General features: G+C 33.3%; 1 protein-coding gene and 1 long non-coding RNA gene across 32 annotated transcripts; one reads left to right on the forward strand and one right to left on the reverse strand.

Moving 5' to 3' along the window:
* Window positions 1–3,391: 3,391 nt before the first annotated feature.
* LOC132043545 (uncharacterized) lies at window positions 3,392–9,975 on the forward strand. 31 transcript variants are annotated; one of them, XR_009411863.1, is made up of 8 exons: window positions 3,393–3,553; window positions 4,037–4,128; window positions 4,227–4,301; window positions 4,552–4,776; window positions 5,745–6,128; window positions 6,493–6,640; window positions 6,731–6,862; window positions 9,803–9,975. It is a non-coding gene; the product is annotated as an uncharacterized LOC132043545 (long non-coding RNA). The 31 variants fall into 31 exon arrangements; XR_009411839.1 differs by having other exon boundaries at window positions 4,572–4,776; XR_009411848.1 differs by having other exon boundaries at window positions 4,037–4,776; window positions 5,745–5,951; window positions 6,074–6,128.
* A 10-nt stretch (window positions 9,976–9,985) lies between these two features.
* LOC132043543 (tropinone reductase homolog At5g06060-like) lies at window positions 9,986–13,167 on the reverse strand. Its single transcript, XM_059434022.1, has 5 exons — window positions 13,078–13,167; window positions 12,047–12,254; window positions 11,240–11,456; window positions 11,035–11,141; window positions 9,986–10,308 (listed from the first exon to the last, which is right to left on the reverse strand). Exons 1-5 carry the CDS (start codon window positions 13,152–13,154, stop codon window positions 10,111–10,113), a joined length of 807 nt encoding a protein of 268 aa, XP_059290005.1. The 5' UTR covers window positions 13,155–13,167; the 3' UTR covers window positions 9,986–10,110.
* Window positions 13,168–14,702: the final 1,535 nt, after the last annotated feature.

Consider the following 14,702-nt stretch of genomic DNA (forward strand, 5'->3'; position numbering starts at 1 on the left):
ACGAGCCTCTACAAGAGTACTAGACATATGACGGGACAAGACCCCGTCGTGCCCAAAATATATATGTACAAATATACCAAAAGAATAATCAATGGCACCTCTGGGAAAATGGAGTGCTCTCGAATCGACTAATAGCTCTCTCAGTGTACGGATCGCCTCCTTCTGTCTACGGAATGAACACGGCGTCCCGAAAACGGACGTCGCACGAACATTGTGCGAGTATGTAAGGCATGAATGAAATGAACATAATAGCGAAATCATAAGGCATAAGATGAAGACATAACCTGCGTACTCTTTAAGTGGATATATTTTATACATATATCATACATAAACATATCATATGGGTTACCATAGCGTATACATCATCATATCATACATACATCATCATCGTTAACCCGCATCCGGGTAACTATCATATGCCGCCCACTAGTGGTGTCATGCCCGGCCCTCTAGGCTCGGTGTAAACATAGAAGCCCGCCTTAGCGGTGACATGCCCGGCCATCTAGGCACGGCTTAGCGGTGACATGCCCGGCCATCTAGGCACGGTGTAATCGTACGCAGCCCGCCTTCGCGGTGACATTCCCGGCCATTTAGGCACGGTGGAATCGTATCGTCATATAATCATCATAAACTTAACATCATTATACCTTTATCACCAACCACACATTAGAACTTGAAGGCAACTATAGCTTTGTCGGGGTGACATGAGGTCGTAAACCCCCGATTACGTTATGGAGTGATCATAATCGTTATATCTCACCTTGGAGGGATTAATGTTTTAAGGTGAGTACACATAAGGAAAACATCAATGGATTATAGTTAACATCATTAGCTTTGTAGGAACACCATACCATGAACTCTAGAATCTTTAAACTTAAGCTTATCCTCATCATTATTGTATTCGTAATGTATCTCTTATCTCATATGGTTATTCATGAACATAGACTCTTAGCTTTCCGGGATGTAGGAAATTCTTGAAGATGGAGGAAAATCATGCTATAAGATTCATGCCTTAGAAAGAAGGGACTAGCCTTACATACCTTTGTCGTTTAACTAATCTATCGCTTGCTTGTCCTCCTTTAATGCCCACGTTTATACCTTCAAGAGAATTCGTATCGACATTAGCTACACAATTATAAGAACGTGCTTACTAAAGCTAGAGAAAATTGGGCAGCACTTCCTTTGTTTCTACGACTTCCCTCATATCACATATCAACTCCCAATCATCCCTAACAACAATCACAATATCATAGGCAACAATCATCATTCATTTACATTAGCCACATTTCACAATTTCACTCCAATTCCTCCATAATCATAATCATAGTTCACTATCGCGTTCTTTCACATACAATGCTTATTTCATGTTCTAAATGTCATTCATGACCTGCTTACAATCACAACATATCCATTTTCATGATTCATTCCAAACTACTACTCAACAATGACACTATACCCACATTTATGGCCCATTTTCTATTCATCGTACTCTCATTTTTTTGACTTTTTCCCTTTTTATTTTATTTTATTTATATCTATGTTAAGGAAATTAAAAATCACGTCATTTGTGAAGAGATGTAACTCCTGGTTTTGTGCATTTATCATGCAACAATAATTGTTGACTGTTCTTTTCCTATCTCTAACGTTACTTTTCTTTTTATGCCTGTTTGTATTCCATACTTGAGGGTGTTTCTAAATAAATTTGGTCATTATTGGATAATGTAAATATTTTCTGAATACACTTTTCAGTCACATATTCTCAATGCCTGATCAGACCATTCGTTTCAATAAACCATCTTTCGAGAAACACCAAAATTGGAGAGGCTCGTGGATTCAACGGGTCTTAGTCATGTATATAGCTTAGAGGAATTGGGTCATTGGGATGAATAGGGGATTTGAAAAAAGTGCACAAAAATTTTATGATGGTTTTGATGCCAGTCAGCCAAAGGCATTTCTCCAACTGGTGAGAATGTTCTTTATCAACTCCATCTTTAAAATTATGTTGAAAGATTAAGCTGAAAGATGAGGTAAAGATCCAGACGTATCTCGCATGTTTTAAACATCTTTGATTTTGTGAACTCTTGGTTTATGCTCAATAAGTTCTTCTTTTTTGTCATGGCTTTATAAGTTGAAGTAATATTGAGTAGTGATTTTCGTCTAATATATACCGAGTTAACATTCTACTATTTGTTTTTTGTTATTAACTATTTTTATCTTTTCTATATTAACTAAATAAATTTTAGAAAAGACATGTTTAACTGCGCGAAGCGCGGTCAAGTTAACTAATATAGGTATATATGTAGGTTACTCAATTTAGGGAATAAATTAGATATTCAAATATATGAAATTTTGTATCCTTTTATCTTGACTAAATTAATAAAAAGAAAATTGTTAAAATTCATTAATTTAGATTTATAACTGCGCGAAGTGCGGTCAAATTTACCACTAATTGCTGCATAACACAAGAATAAATGACCTTGCGTGTATCACTTGAACAATGTCAATCAAATGATGGACCACTTGAAAATATAAATCTTTACCCTATTGCAATAATTCACTTCCTTACATGTGGCTCCAGCTCCACCGGACAGTACTTGCTCATATCTATGGTCCACAAAACATAATAACTGAGAATTGAATGTAAATACATATTTAAACAGCATTTTTTGCCCTTTTCCCTTATTTCTATTGCACATTCTCGGCCGGAGCTATAATCTATGTATAATATACAGTTAGGCAATATAAAGTGAGGTGGCATCTCTCTATGGCCAGGAAACATAATTATATTTTTTCTCCTTTTTTTTGGCATTTTCCTTATTATTTCTCATTTATAAATGTGTTATATTAGAATTCAAAAGATACTTTTTAAATTTAATTACTTAACTTTTCCTTTTCCACCAGTAATAACTTATCTATTTATGTGAAATCATGGATAGGAAAAGCTTGAAACTGTTGAACAAGATCTTGCACATTTATAATACCATTATAATACCTTTTAATGCTCATTAAAACTATTAGTCTAGCTTCCCTTTAAATTTATCACACACAGCCAAACATCTTTAAGCTATAGCCATTCCTTCGTTTTTCTTTTCGTTTTCGATTTCTTTGCACATTTTTGTTTATACACACGTAATTTTGCTTTGAATATTTTTCAAAGATTCTTACATGTGCTCAAATTGCTCCTTCACTTTTCTTTATTTTAATATTCATGATTATTAGTGACAAAAGCAGGAATACACATTGATAGTTTGATTCAACTTGATTTAACTATTTGAGTGTCGAGGAAGTTGATTGTTTAACTTGATGATGATAGCCGCCTAACATGTTGATCCATTTTGCTTCAATTTTAATTCTCCTACTCTTTTGCATAATTTTTTGCTAAATTTTTAACATGCATGTCAGTAACTCTATCTGATCTGCACATCCATATTTGGTGCATGTAATTGTATAGTATTTTGGGTTACTGATCGTTGATTTATGGTGAAATTTTAAATTATGTAGGCTAATGAACCCAAGGTGTTCGGTGATATGCCTGAGACAACTAAATTATTTGGTAAGAATTCTTTTGTTTCTCTTTAGAACTGCCTTCAACAATTGCAAAGTCGTACATTCCTGTGAATTGGGATTTTTTTTTTTTTTTTTAAAGATTATATGCATATACATATATAGAGATACTTAGAAGGCATGAAGCAGTAGTTAAATTTTATATTTTAAATGTCAGTCCAGTTAGATGTGATTGTATTGTTTTGTCCCATTTTTACTTTGTTTGTGCACCCATTTGTTAGTAATAAGAAATTGATAGATTGCATCCATTTGTTGGTAATGGAAGTTTGGTTGAAAATCGTCAAATTTCATATCAATTTGATAGTTTCTTACTAAGATTATACGTATATGTCAATAATTTCTATTTTGCACTTGTATGTTTAGAAATAAACATCTAGGTGCACATTTCGATTCTTCTACGTCATATAGTTCTTGCTGGATTTGGTTGGGTAAAATGAAATTTTGAAAGTGAATTAGATTTTTTCCTATGTAGGGTGAATTTGGTATAGTATAAGCAAAATTCAAAAGTTAATTAAGAAGACGAGGAACCAAAATACTTACGTTGGCTACCCTTTGTTTTCCTCGGTATGTGTTTCTTTCGCGTGGTTGCGATACAACTTGTGAAGAATTCTTGTGTTTTTTTGTTTTTAGTTTATTTTCCTTGTGTCATCTTTGATTTATAGCATTACTGAGGTAACAACATGTTGGTTTCAAGGGTGCTAGCAAAATTGTTGCTTGTTCTCCGTCTGCCGAAGTTGGTTAGTCCTTTTGACAATTTTACGCTCTCTCCATCTGTGATTTTCTTATTGATGAGTTCGTGTCAGTGTTTTCCATTCTGTAATTTCATTATTCTTTGTTTTTATCTCTTTACCGTATTAATTCTTAACTGATCTTGATCATTTTAAACTCGATTTCTTTCATCTACATTGCTTGATTTGGGTAAGTTGTACTGGGTTTTAGTTATTCTTGTTAGTGTGTTAGTAATATTTATTTTCCAATGTTAATCAGTTAGCATTATATATAAACAGAATGGAAGAAATTGTATGGAATCAGAGGAGAATTTAGAGCACCAGTGCAAATACTGGCCCTAATCGAGAAAGAAGAACTAAGAAAAGCGGGCAACCAAAAAACATGAAGGGTGGCCTTCTTTCCTTGCTATCCATAGGGGAATCAAGACAAATGTTATGACATCAGATTACTACCATTTTGCCCTTTATGTACCATGAAAATAAGGTGATAAAATTTATTTTTTGAGCTTACTTTTATATCCCTTGTTTATATTAAACAATTGGATAAATTTGAAGAATCGTGGGAAGAATATTATTGAGCATTCAAATTGCTCTTGATTCACTGGTGCCTCATCTTCTTGGATGATTAAAAGATGTTCTACTATATGCATTTAAGTTTAAACCTTAGCATCTTTATGCATTTATCATTCTTTTATGAAGTTTGTGTTTATTAATCTTTTTTAAGAGAGTTAAAGGTGGACTTCTTTTCCTTATTGAGATGTTTCTATAAAAGACCATGAAGGAGGAAGGTGCTTATGGCTAAAATTTTTGTAAGAAGACTTGAAAAGTCGACATTCCCTATACATAGAGTAATCTATTCTCTTTTTAATTAAGGTGGTAGTTATACACAAACACTAATGTCATCAATTTAATTTATATGGTTCGTGTATATTTTTCGAGGAGCTAAATTTTTTGAAAGCCTTTAATATTCGATAACTATTGTAACTTCTACGGCTCTACTTTTGAGACTTCAAGTTCAATGAAAGTGTACTGGAACTACATTGTCTTTTAATTTGTAGCACCAAAATGATAGACTTTATAAGTGATTCGATAATGGTCGGGGTTGTTAAAGGTAATATAGTTTTCATAACTGTTTGGTTGAGTTATCATGCTATAACAGAGATATTTCCAATAAAAAAAAAAGACCAATATGTTAATGCATAGAGATTAAGATGATTCTTATTGGATAGGTTAGAGATTAAAAGAATTAAGTAAACAAAAATGAGAAGAAAGGGATAACTGGTTGATACAAAATTTGTTTCATCAACCATGGATTAAGAGCCCGTTTGGATTGGCTTAAGCTGTTTTCAGCTTTTTTGAGTATTTGGCTGATCAGCTTATAAGCCATTTTGTGCTTAAAATAAGCCCAAAATAATAAAATTGAGGATTAATCCTCTGTGGTAATATTTGTAGCTTGATGACAATTCTGAAACTCTGGTAATGCACAAACAACAATGAGCTGCCTCTTAATGAATAAGTACTCCAACTCAAAGCCATTTTCATATGAGAATTCCAATTTTTAAAGATATTTCATCTTCTGTGAACAGAAGAAATTACTATATCGTACAAATTCTTCTATCACCTTGACCATGAGGGAATTGTGGAACTACTAAACATTTTGTAAGGTCTCCGCCAATAGTTGTTCACTGTCTAGCAATACTGGAAATGGTTTTAGTTAATTACTTTTTTGAGCTTCTGAAGTTATGAATGGTATATATTACTTACGAGATCGTTTCTTTCAGGGGAAATGTGATATAGATGCAGCTTTTCAATAGTAATATGCCTTATTTTGTCGAGGTAATTTGGCTGGCAAAACCTTTTTATTTTATGTCTTTTAGGGTTAATGGAGTCCAAATGGAATAACAAGAACTATTGACGAAAAAAACAAAAGAATACTTTAGTTGTCCCAAAGGGAGTATATTGCTATAAAAAGCATTGGAGGCATATACGCCAAATACTTTCTTGCTGCATCAGTTAATTCTCTCTATGAGATCTTATTAAATGTATTGTGAATGGTTCTTAGAGGCCAAAATAGTTGTCAAACTCATCAGGAAAAAACATGGATATGTCCTCTGAGAAATTCTTTATAGTTGGGAAAATGTTAATTTTTTTTTTTCTTGGACCTTCACCTATTCAAGTAAGTTTCTGATTTTCTTACAAGGGAAATATACAGGAAGTCTGATTCTCCTAGCCTAATAGATTAATATAATTTGGCGAAATCTTCTTCTCCTCAACTTGTGCAACAACCCCTGTCTCAACTAGAATATATTGATGTAAGCAAAGAATTGGAAGGTGGAAAAAGTAAGAAGGTTTGTTCTTCAGTATTGATGAAAGCAGTAGCTAATTTTCATCAGTTTACTTGTTTGTCATAAATATTTACTCTATTTGTTTTTTAGCAGAACGGTCAAAGAATGAATCACATCAAATCTTGGTTGTTTACTTCACGACGGCTAGATTACAATAAGCAACATCAGCTATAGTGCTCAAGACGTGAAATTCCTTTCTGGTTATGTGCTGTTTCAGCCTTTCAGGTACCAAACGATCATTTCATTGCTTCTATTCCCTCAGTTAAGTTCTTGGTTAGTTAAAAAGATGATGGTATGTTGGAAATTCAGAGACAGGAGTTCAAATGCGAGCAGTGTTGACCAGTTTATGCCGTATTCAAATATTTCAAAATAGGGAAGTGTAATCCACCGGAACTTACTTTGTTCTCTTGATAAGGTTCATTCACCTTTTCCTCGGAGTTAAGATCTAAAATTCTCCTACTGATAAAAAGAACAACTAATATTCTCCTTAAGAAAGTTAAATCAGAACAGAATTATAGTATAAAGGAATGAAAAAGAGTTTTGCTTTTCTTTACCTAAAAGAAAAAAAGATTGTTTTTCTTTTCAGAATGAAACGAAAAACAACTTCCAAAGCAGATATTTTCATTAGGCATCAGCCTAGATATACATTCAGAAAGCTCTTCCATTTATTCGCACCTGTAAACCAACTCATCAGAGTCCAAAATAATTTGTGTAAGCAAAAACACAGAAACAAGATACTCTGGTAATGTCATTTGCTTAGCATATCCAGCAGCTTCTAACAAATTGTGTCATGATCATCAACAGAAAAAACCCTCATAATAACTGGAGAATTGTCATATATAGTTCTCCCTTTCACAACCCATAATTCCTCTGGTTTCTTCCACGGTCGTGTGAAGCCACAAAACCAAAAAGACCAACAAGAGAAAAAGATCACCCAAACAGAATTCCCGAAACTATGAAAGATGCATGTAAAAACAAGTAAATCTCCATTACACATCCGTAAAAAGAGAAAAGAAAAAATTCACCCGTAAAAAATAGAGAAAAGAAAAATGTTTACTATTAAGTTGTTTCAAGCATATCACCAATACTTTTTTCCTCCTCAAGGTACCATTCTTGAAACTTTGTCAGTGAAAAGTTATCTTCCCTCTTCGTCTTCCACGACTCTTGAAAGAATTGTTAATTATGGAAATTAACCTATTCTTGTGAGCACAAACCAATAAATGGCAGATTTTCCCAGAGTTTTGATAACGTACACCATTAAATGTGTATTTTTATCTCCTTCATAAAAGGCTTCTTATATGTGCTTGTGTTCCTTAACTGAAAAAGTTGATTTTTTGGCTTGACTTAATGTTCGGAATTTGAATGAAGGATATAAATGTACTTTCTTTTATCTTTATGAAACGAAAAACAAGAATTTATAATGGCTGTAGCAGGTACTGATTCACAATATCTGCAATTACATAAATGATATTACATTACTCCTATGTATATTGTGTTTGTTTTTTAGTATAAAAAAGTGAGAACTTCAACATGTGAGTCATATATCAGCTTAAACCTGCTGATTTCTTGTATGCTTGGGCCCTTTTCCTTGTCAATATATATTGTAGGGAAAAGGGGAAAGCAAAATTGCTTTAACCAGAGCAACTGAAGCACATAGCCCTTTAAGATCTTTTATAATGCTCTGAGCAGAAGTTAAATACTTTGTCTTAGCTTGCTGAATTGGTTTGCTCGGAATTTGACTGCGCTTCCAGTGGGAACTTCTTGATTCTTGGAAATTGGGAGGTATTAACAGTAAATCATGTTATCGATTATGTTGCCTTTGTTCACTTGAAATAGAAAGCATATTTAGCTATAATGCGACTATAAAGCGTATTTGTATTTCACTTTATTGTTTTAGTCTAATTTGGTTTCTATCTGTCAACTTGTATTTTTTTTTTTAGAGATATGGTAATAACAATATGCCGATGCTGAAAGCAAGGGCGGTGGAGTCATGGATGATGGTGAAAGGATATACTCAAATAAGTTGCCGCCAACAGGTAATGTTTTGTACTCCATACGTAGAACTGTGTAGCAGGCTACTTCGATTCTGTTTAATCTACGGTCTTTGCTTATTTTTGGGTTCTGGTGAGTATTTGCCCCTTCCTTATTTTGTTGTTACAATTTATTACCTTTTTTAGTCTGGTGGTAAGATTAGCTACAAAAATACGAGAGTCTGCTTCAATCATAATAGTCTTGACCATTGACTTAAACCTGTGGGATTTAATCAATCCTTTTTACTGTAATGAGATATTTCTGTTCCATTCAAGGTTAGCCTATACAGTTCTCTTGTTTCCTAAGAAAAGTTCAGTTTTCTGGTTTTGGCTATTATAGGTTGAAAGCCATGGAAAAGGTTCTGTACCTTCGGGTGGTACTTATCATTTGTGGCCTGATGTTGGGTAATATGTTTGTATGCAAAGATTTTACAGTTGATTATCAGTATGCCGCGATCAATTCTTCACCTAACGATTATGGAAACAGGATATGTTAGCTATATGTGTCATTCTAACCAAAAAAAAAAAAAAAAAAATAGATTCTTGGTTTTTCATCTATTTAGTGTCTGAAATATGCAGCAACTTAAATCATATCTTGGGCGGAGATTGATATCGGAGAGGACCCTAAATACTTTCATGGTTTAGCACCAGTTCATAAGAATTTAGCTCTCAAAGTAATTTTTGTTCATTTAGAAGGTAATTTGTTCGTTCACTTCTTGCAATGTTGGTTGACCTTCACAAAGCACTCTTCATGATGGATAGAAGAATATTTGTTGGCTAACGAGTCAACTTCATTAATCACTACAAGGTATAAGATCTAGATACAAATTCATTTGAAAGAAAGATGCTTACTAATTGGACGTGCGACTCAACACGTGAAATACACATTATTGTCATTTTTACCCTAATCAAGCTACATGCTTACAGTTTGAGATATGCATAGTGGCCAAATATAGTCTTTGTTGGAAAATTCCCTTTAGATTGGGTCTGCTGCTGATTTCTTCGTTTGGGATGCTTACTTTAGTATTAATTCACTTTTACTTTCCTCTTTGTCCAAGGAAATTCAGTTTTTGTTTATGCATCATTATTTGTTGTTGGGATCACAAATATGATGTTATATGTTTTGCTTTTGTAGTTGAACAACTGGGGACAAAATAATTCCTCATGTACTGTCATGGTTTACTGGTGAGGCTGCGGAAGATGATGAATCTGAAGATATGGAAGATGTTATTAAAAAAGATGGAGATGGAGATGAGGATGAGAAGAAGTGACAGAAAGGTTGTACTAGCTTGGGGAAAAAAGTGAGGTTGATTAAATCTACTGCTAAGTTTTTCTATATGATAAGATTGTTATATTTTTAAGTAGCATTCTAGCAGAGCATACTTTTGAACTCAAAGCTTACTTTAGACATAGTTGCCGGCACAATTTATTCCCTGAAGCCCATTATCCAAATGGATAGATCATATTGTAAATGCCATAGACAGTGAATCCTCCATCAACTGCTATAACCTGGCCAGTGACATAGGAAGCAGCAGGAAGACAAAGATAAGCGACCAATGATGAAACTTCTTCAGCTTCTCCAGGACGCTTAAGAGGAGTTCTTGATATTACTCCTTCCATAAAAGCTTTATCCTCCAGCAACTGTGAATACAAAGCCATCAAATTCTTCAATGATTCAAGAGTAATGTAGTGAAGAAAAAATCGGAGTTATCGATCATTTTAGGGAAAAGGGTAAAATTTGTCCTTCTACTATCTGGAAAGGATTAAGTTTACCCTTGTTATACTACTCGTACAAAAATATTCCTATGTTACCCAAATGGCTCAGATATACCCCTCCTCCTTTAGGGTGGACGCCTAACGTGATACTAATATTTTGGTGAGGTGGCCATGGCATCTTACTGCACCAACCCGTTTTGCCTAAACCATGATCAGCACCATGACCACTCACCGTCCTCATATATATGATGGAGAGATAAATTTGGTGAAACATTAGTAAAAGTGAAAATTCTACTAATAAGGAGGTTTAAATAAATACAAGAATACGCACTTGTCATTGAAACCTGTAACCTAAAGCAGTTTTTGAGACACCTTTGTTGTAGATGCGGAATTAAGATTTCAACTTTATGGGTTCGAATTCAGAATTTTAGCACAACTCATTTTATTAATTTAATTTACTGGGATCGAAATCAATTTATACTTATTTAAATTTAATGAATTTTCTAACACATATATAGTATATGAGCCAGAGCTATTGAGGACGGGAATTCATCAATTGAATATCCTTCGAACCACACAGCTCTGCCCGTGAAGAAAATACTATAATAAAACGTAGAAGCATTGATTGGAGAGAGATGAGAGAAATATTACATTTTCGACGAGGGGAGTGTTTATGTACCAGGGTGCAACACCGTTAACCCGAATACCATCTTTTGCCCATTCACAAGCCAAATTTCTTGTCAGCTGATTCATTGCCCCTGCCATCAGTTAATTAACAAGAAGAAAAATATGGTCTTTTAGCATCAGTAATTATTAATCAAAGGATAGATATATGATATGATGAGGATAACAGCACCTTTTGTTGCTCCATAAATAGAAGTCCCAGACAGGTGGACAAGACCAGCAACAGAGGACATGAAAACAATAGTTCCAGCTCCAGATGATTTCAGGAGAGGATGAGCAAGTTGACACATATGGAATGAAGATTCTAAATTGGTAGCCATCATATAGGCATAATCTTCGGCAGTATATTCGACAGTATGCTTCCACATGTTTGTCCCAACATTGTTTATCTACAACAAGAAGATAATAAGGTAATTCCTGTATTTTAATATAAGTATCTTACTGTTGTTTTTTAGTCTGTTTTCAAATGAATTCTCTCTTCTATATTTGGTACTTTCTTTAATCCTCACATTCTACATGACATGTTTAAGAGTTAATTAAGATCACGAGATTTAAAAGATATTTTATTCATTACACACATCTTTAATTTAAGATCACATAATTCAAAAATCTTCCTTGGTCAAAAGATTTGTCAGGCTGTCTAAGAATGGTGCTTTCTGGACCAGAAGGAATGCATTTCTAAAGTAATGCATAACTTCCTATGGAGGATGTATTTAACACTACTGATAGTCTATTAAAATTTTATATTAGTTGTGTATTTGATAGTGTAATTTTTCAAAACTATCAGCTTTTCACATCAAACTCAATTGCAAGTAGCTAGTTATATATCTCAAATAAGTAGAATTAATAACTTGGAAAATAATGCGCAACCTTAGCCAGGTTAAATTCACTAAATTGTACAAAATTTTATCGCAGTGTGCCAGTGTCATTAAGTTAAATATAGGGTTAATAAGAGGATATATGGAATTAAAATTCTCACAAGAATGTTGAGTTTTCCATCAAATGCCAAGGAAACCCTTTCCATGAGTTGTACTCTTTGCTCTCTAGAAGATACATCGCATACTGAACCTTTTACTTGAAGGCCTTTGGCAGACCACTCTTGCAAACGTTCATTGAGTTCTGATTCTTTCCTTGAACATGTGTACACTGTTGCACCAAGTTCAGCAAGCTCCTCCACAATTGCATGCCTACAGAAAAAGAAAAAGAAAAAAAAGCGCTATGCACATGTAACCTAAGTTCAAATAATAAAAAAGTTTGATTTAACTTATATATAGTGACATGTAATTTTTTTACATTAATTATCCGTATATGTTATAATTTTAACTAAACAGTCGAATTCCTCTTATCCGTACTAGCTTTGAGTTGGCTATTCGACGTTCGGGTAAGGCTCGTGAAGGAACCGTTCCGGGTAGTCCCTTGGCCAGCATGCGGCGGCCCGCTCTCGCCGTTGGAGCAGCTCGAGCAATCTATGACAATCATGTCTAACCGTCGATCAGATCCAATCCTTTTCTTCAAGTTACGGATTCAACGATGACTTTTCTTGCCTGTGTTATCCATCAACCTGAGGTTGTTTACCTTGAAGACCTGATATGGTCTCCACTCTCCAAGGTATAAATCACTTGCTCCTATTTTGTATTCCTTTGTCCGAAATTATGTGATACACTTTCCTTTTTAGTATGTTCCAAAAAGAATGATACATTTCTATATCTAGAAATAATTTAACTTTAAACTTCCCCTTTTACCCTTAATGAAATGAATTACAGCCACACAAATATTTATGGCTTGTTTTGGACCGCAAGTTTCAAAAGTCTTCCTTTCTTTCTTAAATTTTGTGTCTAATCAAACTATATTACATAAATTGGGATGGAGGGAGTATATGTCAGCATGGTATCAAGACATTTAACTATGTGTGTATGCTAAATGTTATAGCTAGCAAATAACTTGACTGTTTATTTTAAAATTCATATGTATATAGAAGTTGAACTGAGAAAAAGTTATAGAGAGCTTCACCCAATTCCCTTAGTGCCGCCAGTGACGAGAGCCACCAAACCAGTAAGTGACCATCTGGATCCTGCAATCTTTGCCATTGATAAGTTTCCTGCGGCTCAATTATTCAAGATATTTTATTGCAGTAAGATTGTTTTGAAAAAAGGATACTATCTGTGACCTATATATACTACTAGCAGTATTATCTATTATTTGCGTGGGCCACTTTTACCAGCCTTTTTACACCAGACGGCGTATGCCCTTTCGCGGCACAGGCCCAATACTTTAGATTATAGTGTATCTATGTGTATGTAATTGTGTTTGGGTAGTGATAATATATATATTTTATATTGCTAATAAACATACATAAGTTTGCACTGTTTTTATGCATATATATACTATGTTCAAAACACGATTAATATAACATTGTAGTTTGTGCTTCGTATTCAAAACTTTATTATATTAGTGTTTGCTACGAATACAAAGTTGGCAAAAATTTATTAATACTTTTTAAAAGAGAAGACTTGTTCAAAAGGAAACTATTTTCCTTTCTTTGAGATAAAACAATAGCAATATTTAAGCATCAGTTGATACTTTGAATTTTAATTTGATTGATTTAAAGGTGTAAAATATTCTATTGTTAATGTATGTAGATTGAACCTAAATAATACTTATTATTTTTTATCAAATTTTGATTTGGATAATTCCAATTCTAATTATTAAATAAATTTTACATGTTTAAAACGAAACAAAGTAGAAATTTGATTTTCTATTTAAACGAAGAACTATTATTTTTTAATTTTTGGTAAATATTCTTGGTTTAGGTCATTTTACTTGTCATGTTGTCTTTTGCATGGTTTTTTTAAGAAAAAGTTAATGAGAATTATAATTTGACTAATTTACCTTATTAATTATTTGATCTCCATTTAATATTATTTTTTCTTTTATGATATTAATCTCTTTTCACATTTATTAGAGTAAGAATAAAAATGAAAAAGTAATTAAAGAATAAAAATGAAAAAGTAATTAAATTCTATCTTATTTTAAATATAAATATTTTAAGTATATTTTTTAGTAAACATAACAAATAAATGACATAGCGGAATAGCAAATACAACAGTTAAATATCTAGATTAGATCTCAAGCTAATATAAGAAAAGAAAGGAAATTGTATGGTTTGACTGAAGGAAATTGTATGGTTTGACTACTTAACCTTTTGAAGAAATAATTTCATTTGCTCTCACTAATGGGTTGATACGCGTGTGGCAATGGATCCACCATTATTGACTTAATGGAGATACTTTGGGAATTACATGAATATTGTTTGATTTTTTAATATGAGGTGCACGTTTTTTTTTTTTTTTTTTTTTTTTTTGGCATTGCTTGTTTTTTTAATATGGGGTCTACTTTTTTTTTTCATGAGTTTGGAGATGGTGGGGTCCACTTTTTTTTCCTTTTTTTTATTTTTAATATTGCTTGGTGTTTTTAGTATGGGGCCCGCCTTTTTTTTTTTTTTTTTTTTTAGGTGTTATTGAAGATGAAATAGTAGAAAAATGGTCACACGATTTCTCGGAGAAATTTGTCCACACGAATTTTCTCGATGTCGGGTATTGTTCGGGTAATACAATAGAAAATTGTAGAACTGGAGG

This window comes from Lycium ferocissimum, unplaced genomic scaffold (assembly GCF_029784015.1).
Source record: "Lycium ferocissimum isolate CSIRO_LF1 unplaced genomic scaffold, AGI_CSIRO_Lferr_CH_V1 ctg258, whole genome shotgun sequence".
Classification (NCBI taxonomy): domain Eukaryota; kingdom Viridiplantae; phylum Streptophyta; class Magnoliopsida; order Solanales; family Solanaceae; genus Lycium; species Lycium ferocissimum.